The 18,850-nt window shown below is 30.4% G+C and overlaps 2 protein-coding genes across 2 annotated transcripts in view; both read left to right on the top strand.

Annotated features, from left to right (window-relative positions):
- Positions 1–644: 644 nt before the first annotated feature.
- LOC103569392 (odorant receptor 46a) lies at positions 645–3,440 on the top strand. Its single transcript, XM_008546676.2, has 5 exons — positions 645–1,006; positions 1,604–1,993; positions 2,111–2,315; positions 3,153–3,308; positions 3,387–3,440. Exons 1-5 carry the CDS (start codon positions 645–647, stop codon positions 3,438–3,440), a joined length of 1,167 nt encoding a protein of 388 aa, XP_008544898.2.
- A 926-nt stretch (positions 3,441–4,366) lies between these two features.
- LOC103569348 (glypican-6) overlaps positions 4,367–18,850 on the top strand; it is a 59,352-nt gene continuing 44,868 nt past the window's right edge. Inside the window, exon 1 of the mRNA XM_008546610.3 lies at positions 4,367–4,854. Within this exon, the coding sequence (XP_008544832.1) occupies positions 4,710–4,854 (145 nt within the window). The 5' untranslated portion in view covers positions 4,367–4,709. The remainder of the gene's footprint in view (positions 4,855–18,850) is intronic.

Genomic DNA, 18,850 nt, shown 5'->3' with positions numbered 1-18,850 from the left:
AAAGTAAATAAAATAAAATTTTTACCTTCGCTCTCCAGAGAACAAAGAAACGACAACATATTATTACGAATAATCAATTTTTTCAGAGGGAAAAAATGCATTTCTTATACTGACAATACAAGAGGAAAATAAAATTTCTATATTTCAACCCTTCGGCAGTAGATAATCATAGGCTTTGAATTTTCAGAAAAAAAAGTCAAGAAGCTAGAAAAAATGGCGACTGGAAAAGTTTGCGTGACTGATCTCCCACCATAACATTGTATCGATGCATGACAGTCCTTGTGTTCCATAGTGGGGATGCGTTCAAAGAAAAAAAAACAATAATAGAACACACGACAATTTTATCGCATGAATATTTAAAACCCTTATGACAATTTTATTTCCTAAAGCAGATGTATATTTTTTTACCGCGGAAAATTTCAGGAGAAGGGATATTTTTTTCTAATAATAAACAAAGCTGAGACACGCAGTCGCCGATATAATTAAAAATTAATGTAAAGTCGTAGATCGTAAGTCGGCAGGAGAGAGGAAGTTTTTATTCAGGTGAACGAACTGGATGAAAGGGTACGAGTCAGTCCTTTTTTTAACGTCAAACTGACATCATCGTTCTTAAGAAAAAGTTTTTCTATTCAGAGTATATTAAGATGAAGCCCTTACTTCCTGAGAGCTTCTTTATCCTGAAGTGCATTGGACTGTGGCAGCCGGTACACTGGGAGGGATTTAAAACTTGGATTTACAAACTCTTTACGGTTTTTAGTCTTGTCATCTTATTTACCGACACTGGCTCGCAGATTGTCGACTGCTTTGTCACCTGTAAAACTGTTTCTGATTATGCCGACCACTCTTTTATTTTGTTGACCATGATTGGGATCTGTATAAAAATGGCTAGTCTTGTTAAAAATCGCTATAGAATTGCTGAGCTGATGGAGAGGCTTAGCACCGGCGTTTTTCGAACTAATAATCTGGAAGAAGAAAACATTTTAGCCAAGTTCGATAATATTATGAAGTAAGATTGGTTTATTAATCATTTTTTTTTTCAATTTAATAAAGAGGTTTGAGTTTCTAATGCTGGTGAGTGAAATGTGAGAGCAGTCTGATGCGCGCGAAGAACTGGGTTCGAATCCCAGCGACGGTTTCTTGTTGAAATTTAAAAAAATCTATTATAAAAAAAATTTAAATGATATTTTTTTAAATTATGGAAAATTTCGGTTTAATTTTTATAAAAATTTTTTAGGAGATGGCAAAAAGAAGACTTTGAAAAAAAAATTTTTTTAATTATACGGACAGGAAATGAGACATTTTTAATTGTTAAATTTTTTTTTTGTTTTCAGGAAATAGAAATTTTTCAAGTGGATTTTTTTTTTCATATTTTTATAAAAATTTTTTATTTTTTGAAAATAATTTTTGAACGTCAAATTACTCATAGCCCACTTTGATAAAAAAATTTTCCGAGGCCTATATTTTGTGCGATATTTTTTAAGTCACCGATTTCATGAAAACACTAAAATTTCTATTTGCTGATGAATTTTCTAACAGAAAAAGTGGCAGCTACAAGAAATAAAAATATTGATTTATTATTTAAAAAAAATGATTTTTTTGACAGGTGGAGAACCGTATTATTCTGCATATTTGTCCAAATGGGTACGGTTAATTTGATAATATCGTCAGTAATATACTTAGCACCTCACCATATAACAATTACGAAGCTCTACCTGCCGTGGGACATAAAGACAGATGCCGGGTACTGGACAGCGTGGGTCCTGCAGGCGATTTCCCGATTGTTCGGTGGTCCCGTGAACGTCGCATGTGATAGCCTTGTTTCCGGAGTCATGTATCGTGCTTCGGCACAATTTAAAATCCTGGCAAGTCGTCTGAGAGGCTTCCTGTTGGAACCTGCAAACTTTGAGAATAAAAAATACGATTATCATAGAGTGGAAAAACACGAAGCGAAGAAAATGGCTGAATTGGTGAAAGAACACCTGGAGATTATACAGTTGAGTAGCTCTAGCCTGTTATTATCGATATGGGTCTTGAGTGCCGTGGCGGGTAAAAAAAATGTACAAAATGATTTTCAATGGTATAATATCTGTAATATTGTTAATGCTCTTAGGATTATTACAAAGCTCAACGATATCTTTGGGCTCGTCATCTTCATGCAGTACTGCGTTAGTTCCACAGTCCTCTGCGTTACGGTATTCGTTTTCGCTCAGGTCAGACAATTTGACATTCATTGTGCTATGATGATTACTTACACTGGATGTCTGTATTTTCAAATCTATCTTTTATGCTCCGCTGGAACTGAAATGACTTCTGAGGTTCGCTAAATATTTTTATCTTTTTTTTATAAATAAATAAATAAATGAGGAGATTAACAACAAAACGATATTTTTATTATTTACAGAAAAAAAAAAAAACGGATTTCTTGGCCCAGAAATTTTTTTTTCAATTCATGATGCGAAATATTTCTTGCGCTAAGGAATTCTTTTTTTTTTTTTTTTTTTTTTTGGGTATCAAACATTTTTGGAAACTGAATCAGGTATAAAATGGAGGCAAAATGGCCTACAAAATTGTTGTAAAATAAAATTTCTATTTAAAATAATACTAGGTTTAAAAATCTACATTAGGGGGCAAAATGGGCTGACTAGAATATTTTACAAAATCTATATTCATAAAAAATTAAAAAAAAAACAAATTTGTATATTTATTTTCAAATTAATTTACAGTCGGACTTCGTTATAAGACTATCATTCTATCTTTTAGGACGAGGTCCTACTGTATTTAAAAAAAAGATATTTACCTCTAAGGAAAATTTGAATACAAAAATATCCTAGATTTTTAAATTTATTAAAACAAAAAATTGAATTATTTTATTTATTACAAGAGTTTACTTTTTCAAGAATTTAAAGTGGACTTGGCTGACACTTTTCTTGTTATACTTTCACCAATTAGGTGAAAATTTTTCTCCTCTACTAAATTACACGTCCAGAAACACGGGACCAAATTTATTGATTAAAACCAATAATTTTGATTCTCTGATGCCAAAACTTTTCAAAACTTTAGAGTAACGGCATTGACATTTCCTCTTCTAGATTCCCACTGATACAACGAATGAAATTTTACAAACAAATAATTTTCTAAATATCCAATTACAGAGTCTCAATTTTGTGTCATACATTTATACATTTGACTGGAACGAATTGAAACTAAGTACCAAAAAAAGTTTGCTAATAATGATGTTAAGATGCCACCGTCCACTGAAATTCAGAAGCTCCCAAATAATTGAACTGTCTATTGAATCATTTAGCCAGGTAAAGATCAGTTTCAAATATTACACCATACTGCTACGAAATAAATAATAAATAAATTGTTTATTTAATTACTTGCAGATCGTCAAATTTTCATACTCCGCTTACAGTGTATTGGCTCAATCACAACCTTAACAAGTTTACTGTCAATATTTTGTAATGCTAATTAAAATAATCAATTAATTACACTAGTATTAATATTCAAACACAAGTTTTGTAAAAATAAAGGATTAATATATTCAAAAATAATTTTTAATCCAATCGTAAGCCTTAAATTTATTAACGAAGGAAACACGTGAGTATTTTTTAAATTTTAAAATTATTGACGACCAAAAAATTTGTGAATTAATTCAAAATATAAAGACAAATTCCTTCATTTTTTAAACTTGGCTCCATTCAATCAACTATTGAGTACAAAAACCCAAAATTTATTTTTGAAATTACCTTCTTCTTATATTACATAAATATGTCACCAAATAATTAATGAAAGTAGTGAAATATATTAAAATAAATAAATAATTAATGATTTTGAAGTTCGCCGACAATAATAAATTTTCGAATTTTTTTTTAACAATTAAATATAAAAAAAAACTAAATTCTAAAAATATGCACATATAGGAAATAAAAAAAACTATAAGTGCATTTTTTTTGAATATTTTTTTTTTTAATGTATTAAAAGTTATTACAAGTTGTCTAACTTCAGTATCATACGAATGTGAATGCAGTAGACGAATTTAAAATTATAAATAAATAGAGTAAATAATTAAAAAAATAATATTTAAAAAAAAAGCACTTATTAATTTCAAAATTTTTCAAATGCCCATTTTTCCAAAACTTTATTTCATTAATTATTTACTTTATTTATTAATAATTAAAAATTTGTTTGATGTTTTCCATTTTAATTAAAATTCAAAAAATTGAAATTCAAATTTGCCGGCACCTTGTGCGCAGCTGCAGAACCCCAGAAGGGGGAGCGCGCACATGCGCAGTAGTCTAGCGCAATAACCCATAGCGTAGTCGCCAGGGGGTTCGAGGCTCGAGTTGCTGGAGCAGTGCGTCGCGTACCACCTCAGCGTGAGGGTGTAAAATTTTTTCGCCGGGACTTTATCCGCATGTTCCGGTGTTTAGATTTACAATTCCATTATTATTGTTATTATTTAAAAACGTTTTTTAACCGTTCAGTTAATTTAATCCCGTACGAATGCCGTAATAAACCGTGTGTGGGTCTTAATATCCCTATTTAAAATAGCCCGCGTGGCTCTGTGTTTATTTAAACGGTCATTGAACCGTCTGTGGTGTTTTTTGTTTAATATTTAATAATACATATATATCTATATAAATACATACATATTTACACGTAATACTTGATTAATAATAGCTACATAAAATATATAAATATACACAATGAGTGATTTAAAATATCTGTGCGTGCTGTTGGCACTTTGTTGGATTGGAGTTACCGGCGCCCGGCTTAATTGTGAAGTTGTCAGGCCAATTTTTGAATCACACGGGTTCCCATCTTCTGATATTCCCAAGGATCCTATATCATGTAAGTTTTTATATTTATTATTTACCTATATATTTTTAAATTAATTTTTATAACAAAGTATCAGATATTAATTATTTGAATTTTTAAATTAATAAGAGGAAAGTAGCAGGTATGAGACGGATTATAAATTAAAAATAAACGAATTAAACAATTAAAAATATAACAACAAAAAAATGCACATACTGATTTTTAAATTTTACAAATGTGCATTTTTTCAATTTTATTCGATTTACATTTAATTCATTTATTTCGAAATTTTAAAACTGACAACTGTCAGCTAGATTCACACCTATGATTTATTGACATATGAGTGAATGTAGCAGATATGAGACAGTATAAATTTTAAATATATGAAAGAATGAAATTAAAAAATTTTATTGATTTTTCATCGATCTCAATATACATTTTTTAATTTATATTCTACTGACATTTTATTTAAATATTCAAAAATTTTAAAAAGTGACAACTGTCAGACATTCAAACAAAAATTCTTATCTGTCTATTTTAAAATTAATTTTATAAAAAATTATCAGACATAATTTCTGTCTATTTTAAAATTAATTTTATAAAAAATTATCAGACATAATTTATTTGAATTTTGACACTCATATATATATATATATATATATATTATTGGTGTCAACATATGACATTTCGAAAAGTAATTCATGATACTAAAGTTAGCTGATTAATAACTTTTGAAATGGTTTTAAAACGATAAATTATAAAAAAAAAAATATTTGAAAAAATTGCACATGTAGTTTTTTAAATTTTCTACATGTGCATATTTTTAGTTTTTTTTTTTTTTTTGGTAATTGATCTTAAAAAAAAAAATCCAAAAATTATTTATCATCTGTTAATTTCAGTCATATAAATTTTACTACAGATTTTGATTAAATTTAAAAAAAAATCAGATTTACTTTGTTAGAACTTTTCCGTCATCGATATTCTAATAAATATTATTATTATTTTTATTATCGGTATTGTGTCATATGTGACGACAATTGAATAATAAATGTAAAAAAGTTTTATTGAAAAAGTAAAAGACAAGTGTGAAGTTGTATCAAACAAAAGAAAAATTCTATAAAACAAAATAGTAAAAGGCATTTTAACACAACGGGATGCAACAGGGACTTAGTCATTGTTATTTGTATTACGAAATGACGTTCATTATCCCGGAAGTTACAATGGAAGAGCGAGGGAGACCGTAGAATAAAATGAAAGGGGGATGCTTTCCCAAATGGATATCCCGGGGTCTGGGCTGGGCAAATTTTGTTTGAGGACTGACGAAATATATACTCAGGTCTAGTTTCTTTGCAGAATTGTATATATTTACTAGTCGCAATACGCGTGACGGATAATTACTGTAACTAATATTTGCGATTAACTTGTCTGTGATTAGTCAAGCTTTCGTTTACTCAAAACTTAAAATTCCACGGCTGATTTACCGAACTGGAGTAACGTCCGAACATCCATCTTACAAATTACCCATCACAAATTTATATCTCATATATTATTTTTATCTACATATATATATATATTTCTAATCCACTTACCCCGAGGAAGATAACACCTAGAATATGCTATCGATATTAGTAATTTTCTATTCATGAGCCCGATATGGAATCAAATGCTTTAAAATTCACGATATTTACTGCACTTAAATTTAATGCTTTAACTGAATAGTACTCTTTATATATTTATATAAATAATATCGTTGATATTAATTTTAATTTGACGTCTAATTTACTAAAAGTAAAAAATAAATTATTAATTATTTAATTGGAGATTACGGTGATAAAAAAAATTAAGTTCTCAAAGGGTTTTTTGTAATAGAGGAAATGGATAAATGAAAATTAATATGTGGTTGAGTACACATATATATGAAATACTATAGAACCAATCGGTTCTCTTTCGTTTGCGCGCGTCCGACTGAAAGGGATTCGCGGATGTTAAAAGGGACCGCAAAGCATAAAAAGACCACTATTTCTATCTCTCTTTCACGTGGTGCTTTTACTTGTCTATATATATACATATATATATATATGAAACATTTGGGGTTATAGAGATTCAGTAACAAGTAAAAAAAAAACGTAAAAGCTCTCAGCAATTTTAAAATTTTTATATCACATTTCTCTTGATTTATTCATATATATATATATATATATATATATATATATATATATATATATATATATATATCTTCTTATTTTTTAAACTGACTTAATATAAGAAACGTATATACTTTTTTATTAGACTCTGTAATACAATAGTTTTTTATTTTTAAAAAAATTTTAAGGAATTCTTGGGTAACTTTTTTCGGAGGAGGTTCGTAAAAAAAAGATTGAATGTTGTATGAGAGGGGGCTGTATAAAAAATTAAAAAGTCTTTAAGACGCATAATGCGATGTACAGATGATATATGTGAGATATGGCGCACGAACGATAAATATAAATCCGAAACTCGGGCGAATAGTGCGCGATTTATTTGCCGAGTTTCAGGGCCTGATTTGCGACGTTCCCTTCTTTATTCTTTCATATATAGATATATATGTAAGTGTGTGTATGACTGGTACTACCACCTTTTATATATGTATATATACATATATAAATATATAGTAGTGGTACTCGTCCACAAGAAGAGGAATCAGGCTGAATTTATAGCCGATGAATCGTGCGCTTTGTTCAGCTCCCAGGACGACAACTAAACGACTACGACAACGAATAAATGTACGATGGGGCTCTCTCCCTTTAGTTACTATACATATATATATATGTATATGTGTTAATACTGTAAGATAATGTGTGCGTGTGTGTAGGGTGCACAGAGTTGACGCACGACGAGAATAAAAGGAGAAGGTGAAATTCAAATAAATGCGACCAGTCATTGGAATCTTAAAAATTCACATAAAATATCATCGATACACTATCATTCTCTTTAAAAAATATATATTGTTTTTTTTAAAATAATTTTATGGAGGAATTTTACACCGAAAAATCGGGAGTCAATTCGGAGTGATTACGGATTTTATTCAATCATCACTTGGAGTTTTGGAAAAAAAATCTCTCTGTATACGGAGTAAAAAGGGACTTTTTTCAGCAGAGTGATCCAGATTTTATTTCAATCCACATTTACTCCGATTCAGAGTTTTGTTAGTAAAATAAATTATTTTCGGAGTAAATTTCACTTTAAACCGGAGTTTATATACTAAAATAAATTCCCTTTTGAAGTAAATTTCACTTTGAAATCGGGTTTCAATTTTTAAAAACACCTTTTCGGAGTAAATTTTGCTTCGAATCGGAATTTCAATATTAAAATAAAATCCCTTCGGAGTAAATTTCAGTTTGAAACCGGGTTCCAATTTTTAAAAACACCTTTTCGGAGTAAATTTTGCTTCGAATCGGAGTTTCAATATTGAAATAAAATCCCTTCAGAGTAAATTTATCTTTGAACCGGAGTTTAAATACTAAAATAAGTTCTCTTTCGGAGTTAATTTTAGTTTGAACGGGGGTTTCAATATTAAAAAAACTCCTTTTCGGAGTAAATTTCTCTTTAAACCGGAGTTTAAATACTAAAATTAATTCCCTTTCGGAGTAAATTTTACTTCGAATAGGAGTTTCAATAGTAAAATAGACTCCCTTCGGAGTAAATTTATCTTTGAACCAGAGTTTCAATATTAAAATAAATCCTCCTTCAGAGTAAATTTTACTCCAAGGTTTAAATAAATGCACAGACGCCGCTCGTATTTAATCCACATTAATTCTGAAAATTTTTTCACTGTCCTTAGAAAAAAATCCAAGTAGCTCTTTTTCAGTCAAAAGAAATAATAATGAATGAATAGTTAATTTAATTGATAGGATTAAATACAAATGGATTTAGCTGAGAGTTTTAGCAAGTGAATTATACTTTACTGATAGATAATAAATTGAACGATATACGATGCTAATTGATCCATTACCGTGTACCGTTAAAGCGCGAGCGGCTAAAGATGAAAGCAACACAACTATATATCTAACGCACATACATATATATATATATATATATATACAATTACGCGCTTCTCGCGATTTAATGTCGGAGGTAAAGGAAAAGGTAGACTTTAGTTATTTAACGTCGGTATTTCGCTCAATGGATGAAGATAAAAATAAAAAAGTGAAACTGTATATAAATTTACTGGAGGAATAAATAAATAAATGAAAATGAAAAGCTAAACATGGCATGGGTAACAAAGAAAAATCCATCAATAGAACACACGATTTCTTTTATTTATAAATGTTGAATAAATACAAATGAGTAGTTATTTGACATTCGGAAAATAAAAATAAATAACAAGAATAACAAGAGAAGTAAAGGGAAGAAAGAGTAAAAGAAATATTGAATGCAATCATGAGGTTTTTCTACGGCTGTACACTTGTCTTTGAAACGTTTTTTAATTTTATTTTACCAACACTCTGTACATAAATACGTGTTTCCATTATAAATCCACATGTATAAATATTTACAGTGTGTATAATGCAAATGATATTTAACAAACGAGTTTAAATTATATATTACTTTAATTTAAATTGTTTCCATTAATATTATTCACTCTGAATATATAAATTTACTCTGTTCTGTTCCTTTCTCATTAATGTGTCACTATTAAATTCACGATTTAATGTGACTTTTTATTGTTTATTACTCTCACATATTTATTCCCCATTTGAAAGTTGTCTCGTTAGACAAATAGTTACTGCAATTATAATTACATGTCATTTATTTTTAAAACTCCATTCAACGCTTTCTTCATTTTTTTGTCTTTGACTTGGCATTTCTTTATTAATTACTAGACAAATTACAACAAATAATTAGACGGTCATTTTTTTTTTATCTCTAATTACGGGTAATCTAGTCAGAAAATTGTCGGGTCAAATTTTTTTTCTAACCACATATAAACCAGCAGAAAATTCTGATATTTAATTTTTTTTTTTTTAATTAATTGTCATATTATTTCAAAAAATTAATTAACAGAAATTTGGTCATCTGTAATATTAATTAACAAAATATTATATGATAAAAATTTTTTTCTGTCTGGAAAACTCGAGATAAATTTAAAAGAAAAATGATAAATTATATGTTATATATAAATATGAAAAATATGAAGGAAATAGCGGAAGATAGTGGAAAATGAAGACCTGGGTGAAGACAAAAAATCGGAAAAGCAAAATTGTAAAAATCCATGAAAAGCTTGACGAAGCTATTATTCATAATTTGATCCGGATAATCCGTCTCTTTCCTCAGATTTTATTTTTTTCCCCAGGTTTCTCAGCATTAACAAAAGAATTTAAGTCGGGTGGGCTACTTGTTCTTCGTCGTACTCCTTAAATGGAGCTCGTTCTTTCTTTATTACAGCATACCACCCTGGTTGTATATTATGTAGGTAGAGTAGCCGAGATGTTACTTGTGCTACTCAGGACCCAGAGACAAGACACCAATGCCAGAGACGGAGAAATAACCGTGGAAGTCACGGATGAACCAGAGGGCGAGTGATTAACGATCCAACGGAATATCGAGCCACTCTCTTACTTACTCACTCATTTATATACTTATATACTTTCTTTCTATGCCCGTTGTCTGGTTTATTCGCGTGACTATTCGGATCTTTGCCGATTAGTATATACTATTAGTTCCATTCCTCGTAACAAAGAAAAATTATCCATCATTAGTAACAACTCTAAATGCTCCCTTTCCATATTCTCTAAGTCTACAAATAAATTTCTCTAAACTTTATCACTATTTCTGACCACTGCTCCATTTTCGGACACAACACGTTATTTTAAATATTCAAAACTCGCGCCTAAAAAATTATTTTATTTGAATTTTCGCGCGCAAAACTGTCCCTATCTTCAAATTATTAATTAGTTATCATTATTAAAACTCTTCACTTAATTTTTTTAAATAAACAGTCTTGAGTCAGTCTTGTATTTATATATTTTTTCAAAATATTATTTCAATCTATATACATATTATTTTTCTAAGTACAACCGCTGAGTCATGGTTTTATTATTCATGTGATAGAATTTATTTTTATTAATTTTTTTATTTTATTTTATATCACAATAAAAGTAATTGGTGGGATATCTGCGAAATTCGACACCGACCTCACGAGTAGTTAAGATGAGAGCTGTCATATTTTTATTATACTTTTTTTATTTTTTATTTTGCCAATGAACAGAGCTTAGGCTCGTAAAGATCAATTTTGACGAGACGTTAACGCTTTACTTTGACACATGATTTTTTTTCATACATATATATATATATATGTATATATATGAAAGAAGCCAATAAAAAAAGGAAAGAAACAGCTGGTGTCTTTTTTATCCAAAGAGCTAAAGAAATAACTTTATATATACATACATATATATAAAGGATAGAATAAGCTACTGCAGAAGTCTCTTAAGCAAAGTCGAGGGATTCATTGACCTTGCCTCTGTAGTCAAGTCTGAAAAGGTGTTAACGATGAGTTTAAATACTCCTAATGGATTTCTTACTTAAAAAAAAAAAAAAAAAAAAACGAGTCCTGCTTCTAATATCTATTCATAACATGACCGCAGCTTCCGTTGCTGCAAAAAAAAAAAAACTAAATTCTAATCCCCGATTTTATATGTTTAATATTTAATTGACTGTATAAATTGCGTTTACGGATAAATAAAAAAATTGACGTGAAAGGATCAAGTTCGCAGGTCTCTGAATACTGGAACACGTTCTTGTTCTTGTTCTTCTTCTTATCCTTATTCTTCAGAATCTTTTCCCGGAGGCTCTTTGGTAAACTTGAGTAGAAACGTGTGCAGAAAATCATTCAAGTGAGAGAGATAAAAATCAAAATGTGTTTCCTCGAGCTTTTACTCGCAAACATCACTCGTTTTTTATCATGCTGGACTATATGCGATTTAATTATTTGGTGAACTAGTCTAAAGTCTGTAGTTAGAAACCTCGAGTTTGTTAACCGCATTGAACGAAGTCTCTCAGTACTCGTATTCGTACTTGTACTCAGTATGTACTTGTTCGGTGGTACGAACCTTCACTAACTGAGAGAGTTAATGGCCCGCTCTTATAAGTTATAACTTTTGAATAACGAGTCCAAGTACGTAGGAACAAGTGTTTGCAGCATACTCAAAGGTTATTAATCAAGCGAAAATCTTTTAAAAATATTTAGCCGTTGGATTTTTGCTGTATAAGTATTTAAATTTTTAATGGATCACGTAGTCCGGGTCTTAGGTTTTATTTTTGTTGGAATTTTAACGGTATATTTTTAAAATTAAGTGGACAAATTAGTGTCAACGGGGACAAGGAGCCGGTTAAAACGATACTTTAGAAGAGTATTAGTGTCTCTAGGCGGCATGAGACCGAGTCGAGATGAAGATGAAGACCAAGATGAGAATGAGGATGAAAGAAAAATTTTGACTACGGGTAACTTGATCATCGGACGCAAAAAGAGACCAAGTTTAAGTTAGACAGTCGCCCAAATGATATCCTTGCGGCATCCTGCGGTTCCAGGAGCAGAAGCTTCAAACAAACTCTTGTTCTTAGTCCAAGTTTTAATGTTATTATTGTTATTACTGTTGTTATTATTTTTATTTTCATGAAGCTCTGGGTGTGGGAACGAATTAACATTTCGCTGAGTCAAATGAGACCGGCTACAGATGAGAAGAGTACACACTACACAACATTATTTTACACACTTTTTAAATTTTATACAAGACGCCAGATAAATATATATTTATGTATACATGTATATTTATGTGTGTGTATGTATGTATGTATGTATAGCGGCATATCTATACGCCGCGTTTGAAAGCGTCTCTACTCATTCGAACACAGCTGCCGTGACCACGGGAATCCGTCGGACGTTTTGTGTCCCTTTCGGCTCCTTCATCTTTCGTCGTCATTAACCGTATACCTCTCACTATATATACTACCTCAACTCGACTTTTGTACAAAAAAAAAAAAACGAGAGAAAAAAAAAAAGAAGTTTCTTTCACCCGCAAATTTTTACTCTCAAGTTTCCGCTTCACTCGAATCCCGATTAAATATTGTTGGGATATAAATTAACTTTGAACAAATAAATGAATTAGATTTTTAATGACACTTTTATTTTTATGACGGGATAAATCATCAACGACGCAATAGCGCTGGTTATTTATTTAACGCAGGCGAGGGGGGTGGCAACCACGTGATTGATGATACCCGGTATTTTTAGCAGACATCTTGGATGAGGGTGCAGGCGGGGTTACGTTTCAAATGTGTAAAATGTTGGGGAAAAAAAAAAAATACTTAGTTACACTCTTAGACATTTATCTAAATTAGTGTGTTAAGTAAATATTATTTCTAATCTTTCACTGATTTATTAAAGATTTTTTAGCTCTAAAAAATATGTTACTTTTCATCTGAAAAAATATTTTTAGCCGTAATTTTTTTAAATGCACACCAAAACATGATATATGGGCTCATTATTTATGTTAAAGTTTTTTTACATATTTATGAATTTATTTAAATGAATATTTAAACGAAAACGTCAAATTCAACTCAAAATTTCATTTTTTTCCGATGGTGTGCTCGTTTATTTCCATGTCCAAAAACGCTGTAACTCACAAGATATTTTAATTGTTCATCAAATTTATCTTGCAAAAACTTGAAGACATCCTAGATTGCCGCCCTGTTAAAAATTTAAACTCAAAACCTCATCGTTAAACATCTATTTCCTTAGCGCGGCCTGAGGGTGTGCATTTAAATTATTTTCCGAAACAAAATCCTGAAAATAATTATTTTAAAATATATGAGCTCATTACTTACGTAAATTTCTTTGTTTTATACATTTATGAAGTTATTTAAATGAATATTTAAACGAAGAAATCAAATTTAATTCAAAATTTCATTTGTTTCGCTGGTGTGCTCGTTTATTTTCATGTCCAAAAACGCTATAACTCGAAAAATATTTAAATAATCTATAAAATTCCTTTTGCAAAAATTTGAAGACATCCCAGATTGCCGCCCTGTTAAAAATTTAAATTCAAATCCTTAGAGTTAGATAATTATTTTCCTAGCGCGTGCTCTGAGGGTGTGCATTTAAACTATTTTTCAAATCTTCTAGTAGCAAAATCCTGAAAATAATTATTTAAAAATAGATTTGCGCCAAGTATATAGTATATAACTTTGTATAGTGAAATTTTACGGGTAAAATTGAGTTTGTCGAACGAGAGGCAGCTTAACCTGGTACTCTTTACTCTCGTAGAAGCTCAACTCCTCCTAAAACTTTTCGTCTATCCATTCTACGGCATAATTCTCTTTTCGCTTTCGGCACTATAGTCTTTAGCAATTGAGCAACATTTTAGAAACTCCCATTTAAGCTCCTATAAGCGCCTCTGTAATACCAACACACTACCGATTACTTTATCACTCATCGTCAGATTAACAGTTTGCTCAGTCTAATAAAAGCTCAAATTAAGGCCCTCTCACAAATACACGGTGCGATGCCTCTGTATTAATTTAAAATTACGGAAAATAAATAACGAACTTTTTGTATTTTTATTGACAATACTAAAGTATAGTTCATTAAAAGGGTGAACTAAAGTAGAAGCCGGACAGTATACGTGCGATAACGAGTACAGAGGCAATATCGACACGAATGAAACGCGAGAGGATTAACTTTCCCAGTTACTGCGTGGTATAGATGTAGTATATATGTATATATAGAGATATATATAAAGCAGCCGACAGTCGGACGTAGGCTGTAACGCGTGGATGTTGATTAAAAGCTCACTGAAGCGTGCGCTCATAGACTAGCGATAGAGGGATGAACAAAAAACACTAAAACAAAGAGAAAAAGTGTTGCGAGGGTGGCCGGGGGTTGAGTCGGAGCTGAGTAAGAGATAGAAAAAAATAAAAAGTTTGTTGAGATGTTTCACCAACGAGCATTTACCCGGTCTCCTTTACCAACATCTCGCAATAGTTTTCTTCGTTGTATAGGCGTATCAGGCTATTGTGTCTTTACACAACACCGCGACACTGTCGCGACGCGATGGCGCGACCCGACCAAAAAAAATCTGATAGCAAAAAAATTTGTTTTTAGACATTTTCGTAGAAATATCCTGATATTTTTTTGCAATTAAAATTTTTTTAAGTCGGGTAAAATGGGCACCCGAAAAATTTTTATTTCAAATTTTTAAAATTATTCGGTTTTCTTACTCCATTTTTCCGGCTTTCTAATTGGTAACTGTTTGAAAAAAAATTGAATCTTCAATTGAGAATTTTAAATTTAAATTGCAGATTCCAAGTCACGAATTTAATGAGTAAATAAAAAAAAAAAAAATAGTATGTATATAATTTTTTATTAATAAATCTGGGAATGATGTTAATGCAGTCGGGTATCGAGCTAATGAACTTCTTGATTGCCATTATTTTTCATTTATATAAGGTCCCTGGAGTCACTTGAAGATAAATTTACGGACGTAAAATTTTTTTTTATTCTGACAGCAAAGGTATTAAGACTTATTACATTGAAACGTCGCACTCGTGGGAATTCCCCGGACTTATTTTTCTAGTTGAGGATCTGTTCGTTATCTTTTCCTACAGTACGTTAAAAAACATAATTATATATATCTATATATACATATATATAATTATATATATCTATATATACATATATATATATATATATATATATATATATATATATATATTTTTTTTTTTTTTTGTAAAAACTGATCTCCAACAACAGATATAAATATATTCAACTTACAACTTTAAAATACGCCCGATTACCGTTAAATTTGTCTGGGCTTTGAAAACTTTTTTTACTTTTTACCCGCGCGATACTTTTTTATTTTATTCTCTCGCTTTTTTTATAACGTAATGCTCTTAGCTATTGGGTTTGTTCATTCATCCACAATGTCAGCATAAAAGATTGATCCATCATGATCATGATCATCATCATCATCATCATATGTCTCTATATATATAGAATATACAGACTGCACATAAAATATATAATATATCTTTTTACTACTCAATGATCGTCGAGTAATTTTTAAACTAAAAAATTTTAAAAGATATTTTGTAGGAAAAAAAATTTATTAGCTCAAATAGCTGGTACTTGAAGGTTTCGTAGATGAAAAAAAAAATGTACGGGTTTGAAAACGTTGAAAGGGGTTGTCAAAAAAATAAGCTGAAAAATTTCATAAGCACAATGGATTCCTTTGCTGACGGTAGGCCTCAGGAATATCCGGTTTCCTATATTCTATATACTAAATATAATATAATACCTTCACTTTGTATATGTAAATATGTATTATGCATACAAAATATATAATATATGGATATATATAGTGAAAAAGCGTTCGAATTGATGCATTCCCGTGTGGGTATCCGCGTTATGTTGCATTTCACACGACATGAAAAAAAATAACTTGGATGGTTTCATTCTCATAGCCGACAGCTACGTGCATCATACATGTATAAATGTATGTATAAATATATAAGTACGCGGTTTAAAAAAATTCACTCGAGCGTCGAACGACAGGAAACAGATCTCGTGCCCGGAAGTTCTTGCGTTTACAAGAAAAAATAAAAAAAATACCTCAATAATAATAAACTTCAATTTTATAAAATATTTTCTTAGAGCTTGGAGATGAGGGGATATTTAAATGTATACATTTACAGGCTAAAAATATATAAGAATAAATAGAAATACTTTTTTTGGGTAATTAAAATTTTTTAAATTATTTAAAAAACGCTCAGGCAATATATCCAATTATTTTTTTTTACATGCACATAAATTATTTTTTTAAAAATTTTCGTAATTTTTACTTTTAAATTGTGCCGCAAATTATACACGCAAATTACTGTATTCGTTAAAATTTTTTTAAATACAAAAAAAAATTTCAAAGCTACTCGATTTTGCCCAAAAAAAAAAATTTCTCAAAAAAACAAAAGTTGAAAATTCTCAGGATTTTTTTTTTTGTCTCCTCTTGTCTGGCTCTCCCTCCAAAAATTAAATTTAAAAAAAGGATTAACACATTAATAAAAATGACACTTGATAAATAATAATGATAAAGTAGCAGTTAATATAAAAATTATTTAATATGGGATGTAACGGAAATAATAACATCGGTGATAAGATCGAGAGCACTAGAGTTGACGTATTTGACGCGTGTCATAGGCATATGTCACCCTCTGGTCTACTAACTTTCCTGGATAATACTGGATGAACATGTATAAGTACATGTATATATATATATATATATAGATATAAAGGAGTGACGGGGAAATGAGGAGGCAGAATGCATATAAAGTCTCACTCTATCATTTCCCTACACAATATTTACTATATATATATATATATAAGCTCCGTTGTATGTCTGGATGTGTGTCTGCGTCTATGTCTATGTCTGGTGTTCCATTCTCGTACTACACGTCAATCACCCTCGATCTCTGTCTGTCGCAACGGGGTGTCGTCAGACATTCCCAGTGCAATTTGCCCGACAATCAACGATTGCATCGTCTGTACAATGACACGCAGAGCACTCTGCTATAAAAACTCATCATTTTAAATTATTACTTAATGTATTTACTTATTTACTTATGTATTTATTTTTAAACGGTTCCATTAGAGGGTTATTTTTTTTTTAAATTTAACCAGTTATGGTTTTATGGCCCGGCAATGGAAATAAAAACGGAATTGGTATTGAATGGGTTTAAAGGTTGTTTGTTTCAGGATAAAATTGAAATATTCAGTATTTAGAGCTGCGGTAAAACAGTTGTATTTTGTGTACACTGTAGAATTGCCACAGATAAAGAGAGATAGATGTTGTTGCTGGGGTTTTAAATGTGTCTTTGGAAAATGGAACCGGCCTTGGGTTTATTATTCCAACAACAAAACTAAACCCATTCCGTTTGATGTCAGCGGTTTGCAAACATCCCCATGCTCTTTACTTGCAGGAAAGTTTACCTACACTTTGTAAATCTTACGTCTTACCCTTCTCATCAGTTCCTCTCGTCTTTACTTTTCCTCTACTCCTCTGTTATATGTCCCAAGTTACAGAGACAGTCACTCGTCTCTGCATATCCGTTTTATGCCACTGTTGCAATGCTGAGGCGACAATCTCTGGAAATAACGGGGCTGCACTACCAATTCGCCATCTTCTTTGCTCTGGTTTATTACCGGTTGTGTAACACAGATACAAATGCCTGCTGCTGAGTTTGATGTTTGAAGTGAAGGTGTAATTTATATTATCCTCTAAATCAACAGTCTCTAAATGTTTATTTATATTTTACATTTTATATGTTTGTTGATTCATTTTTTTTTTTTTTTTACATTTTTCAGCTCCGACATCTGCAGGCTAAATTTTTTTTTTTTTTATTTTTTACGGGAGATTTAAAAAAAATTGTTTGAATAATTCAAATTTTCGGTTGAAAAAATATTTATCTATCGTAAAATAAAATAAAGTATTAATATTCTATAAAAAAAAAAAAAAAAAAAAATATTAAAAAAATTGAATAGAGATGTTGGTATAAGCTGTCATGTTATACTACTGATAATCAGCGAGATCAAGCGACTAGTTTTTATAATATCCAGTCGATTCGAACACGAGTATTACACTGATGTGAAAACATATTTCCGATCAGTTAAACCGAAGTTACTCTCAATCAATATAATAATCCAAATACATAAAATATATCTCGATCTCAATCTCAATCTCCGAATCTCCTTATTCATAAAATAAAAAAAAAAAATTTCATATAAAATTAATTGAAAAAAAAATCCAATAAAAGGCAAAATAACTCCCAATTATCAGAGATTTCAATGTTCTGCGCAGCGATCAACAAAAGACCTGCGATTATAATTCCTGGGTGATGAATTCACAGACCAGAGTGTCTTAACCTTTTGCCTGCCTCCCACTTGGTTTTTTTTTTTTTTTTTAATTTTATTTTATCTTGCGTTGCTGTCGTTCATTAGCCT

The sequence above is a fragment of the Microplitis demolitor genome, chromosome 5 (genome assembly GCF_026212275.2).
Source record: "Microplitis demolitor isolate Queensland-Clemson2020A chromosome 5, iyMicDemo2.1a, whole genome shotgun sequence".
NCBI classification, from domain to species: Eukaryota; Metazoa; Arthropoda; class Insecta; order Hymenoptera; family Braconidae; genus Microplitis; species Microplitis demolitor.
The sequence above is the reverse complement of the archived record's forward strand: the minus strand, read 5'-3'. Positions and strand labels throughout refer to the sequence as shown.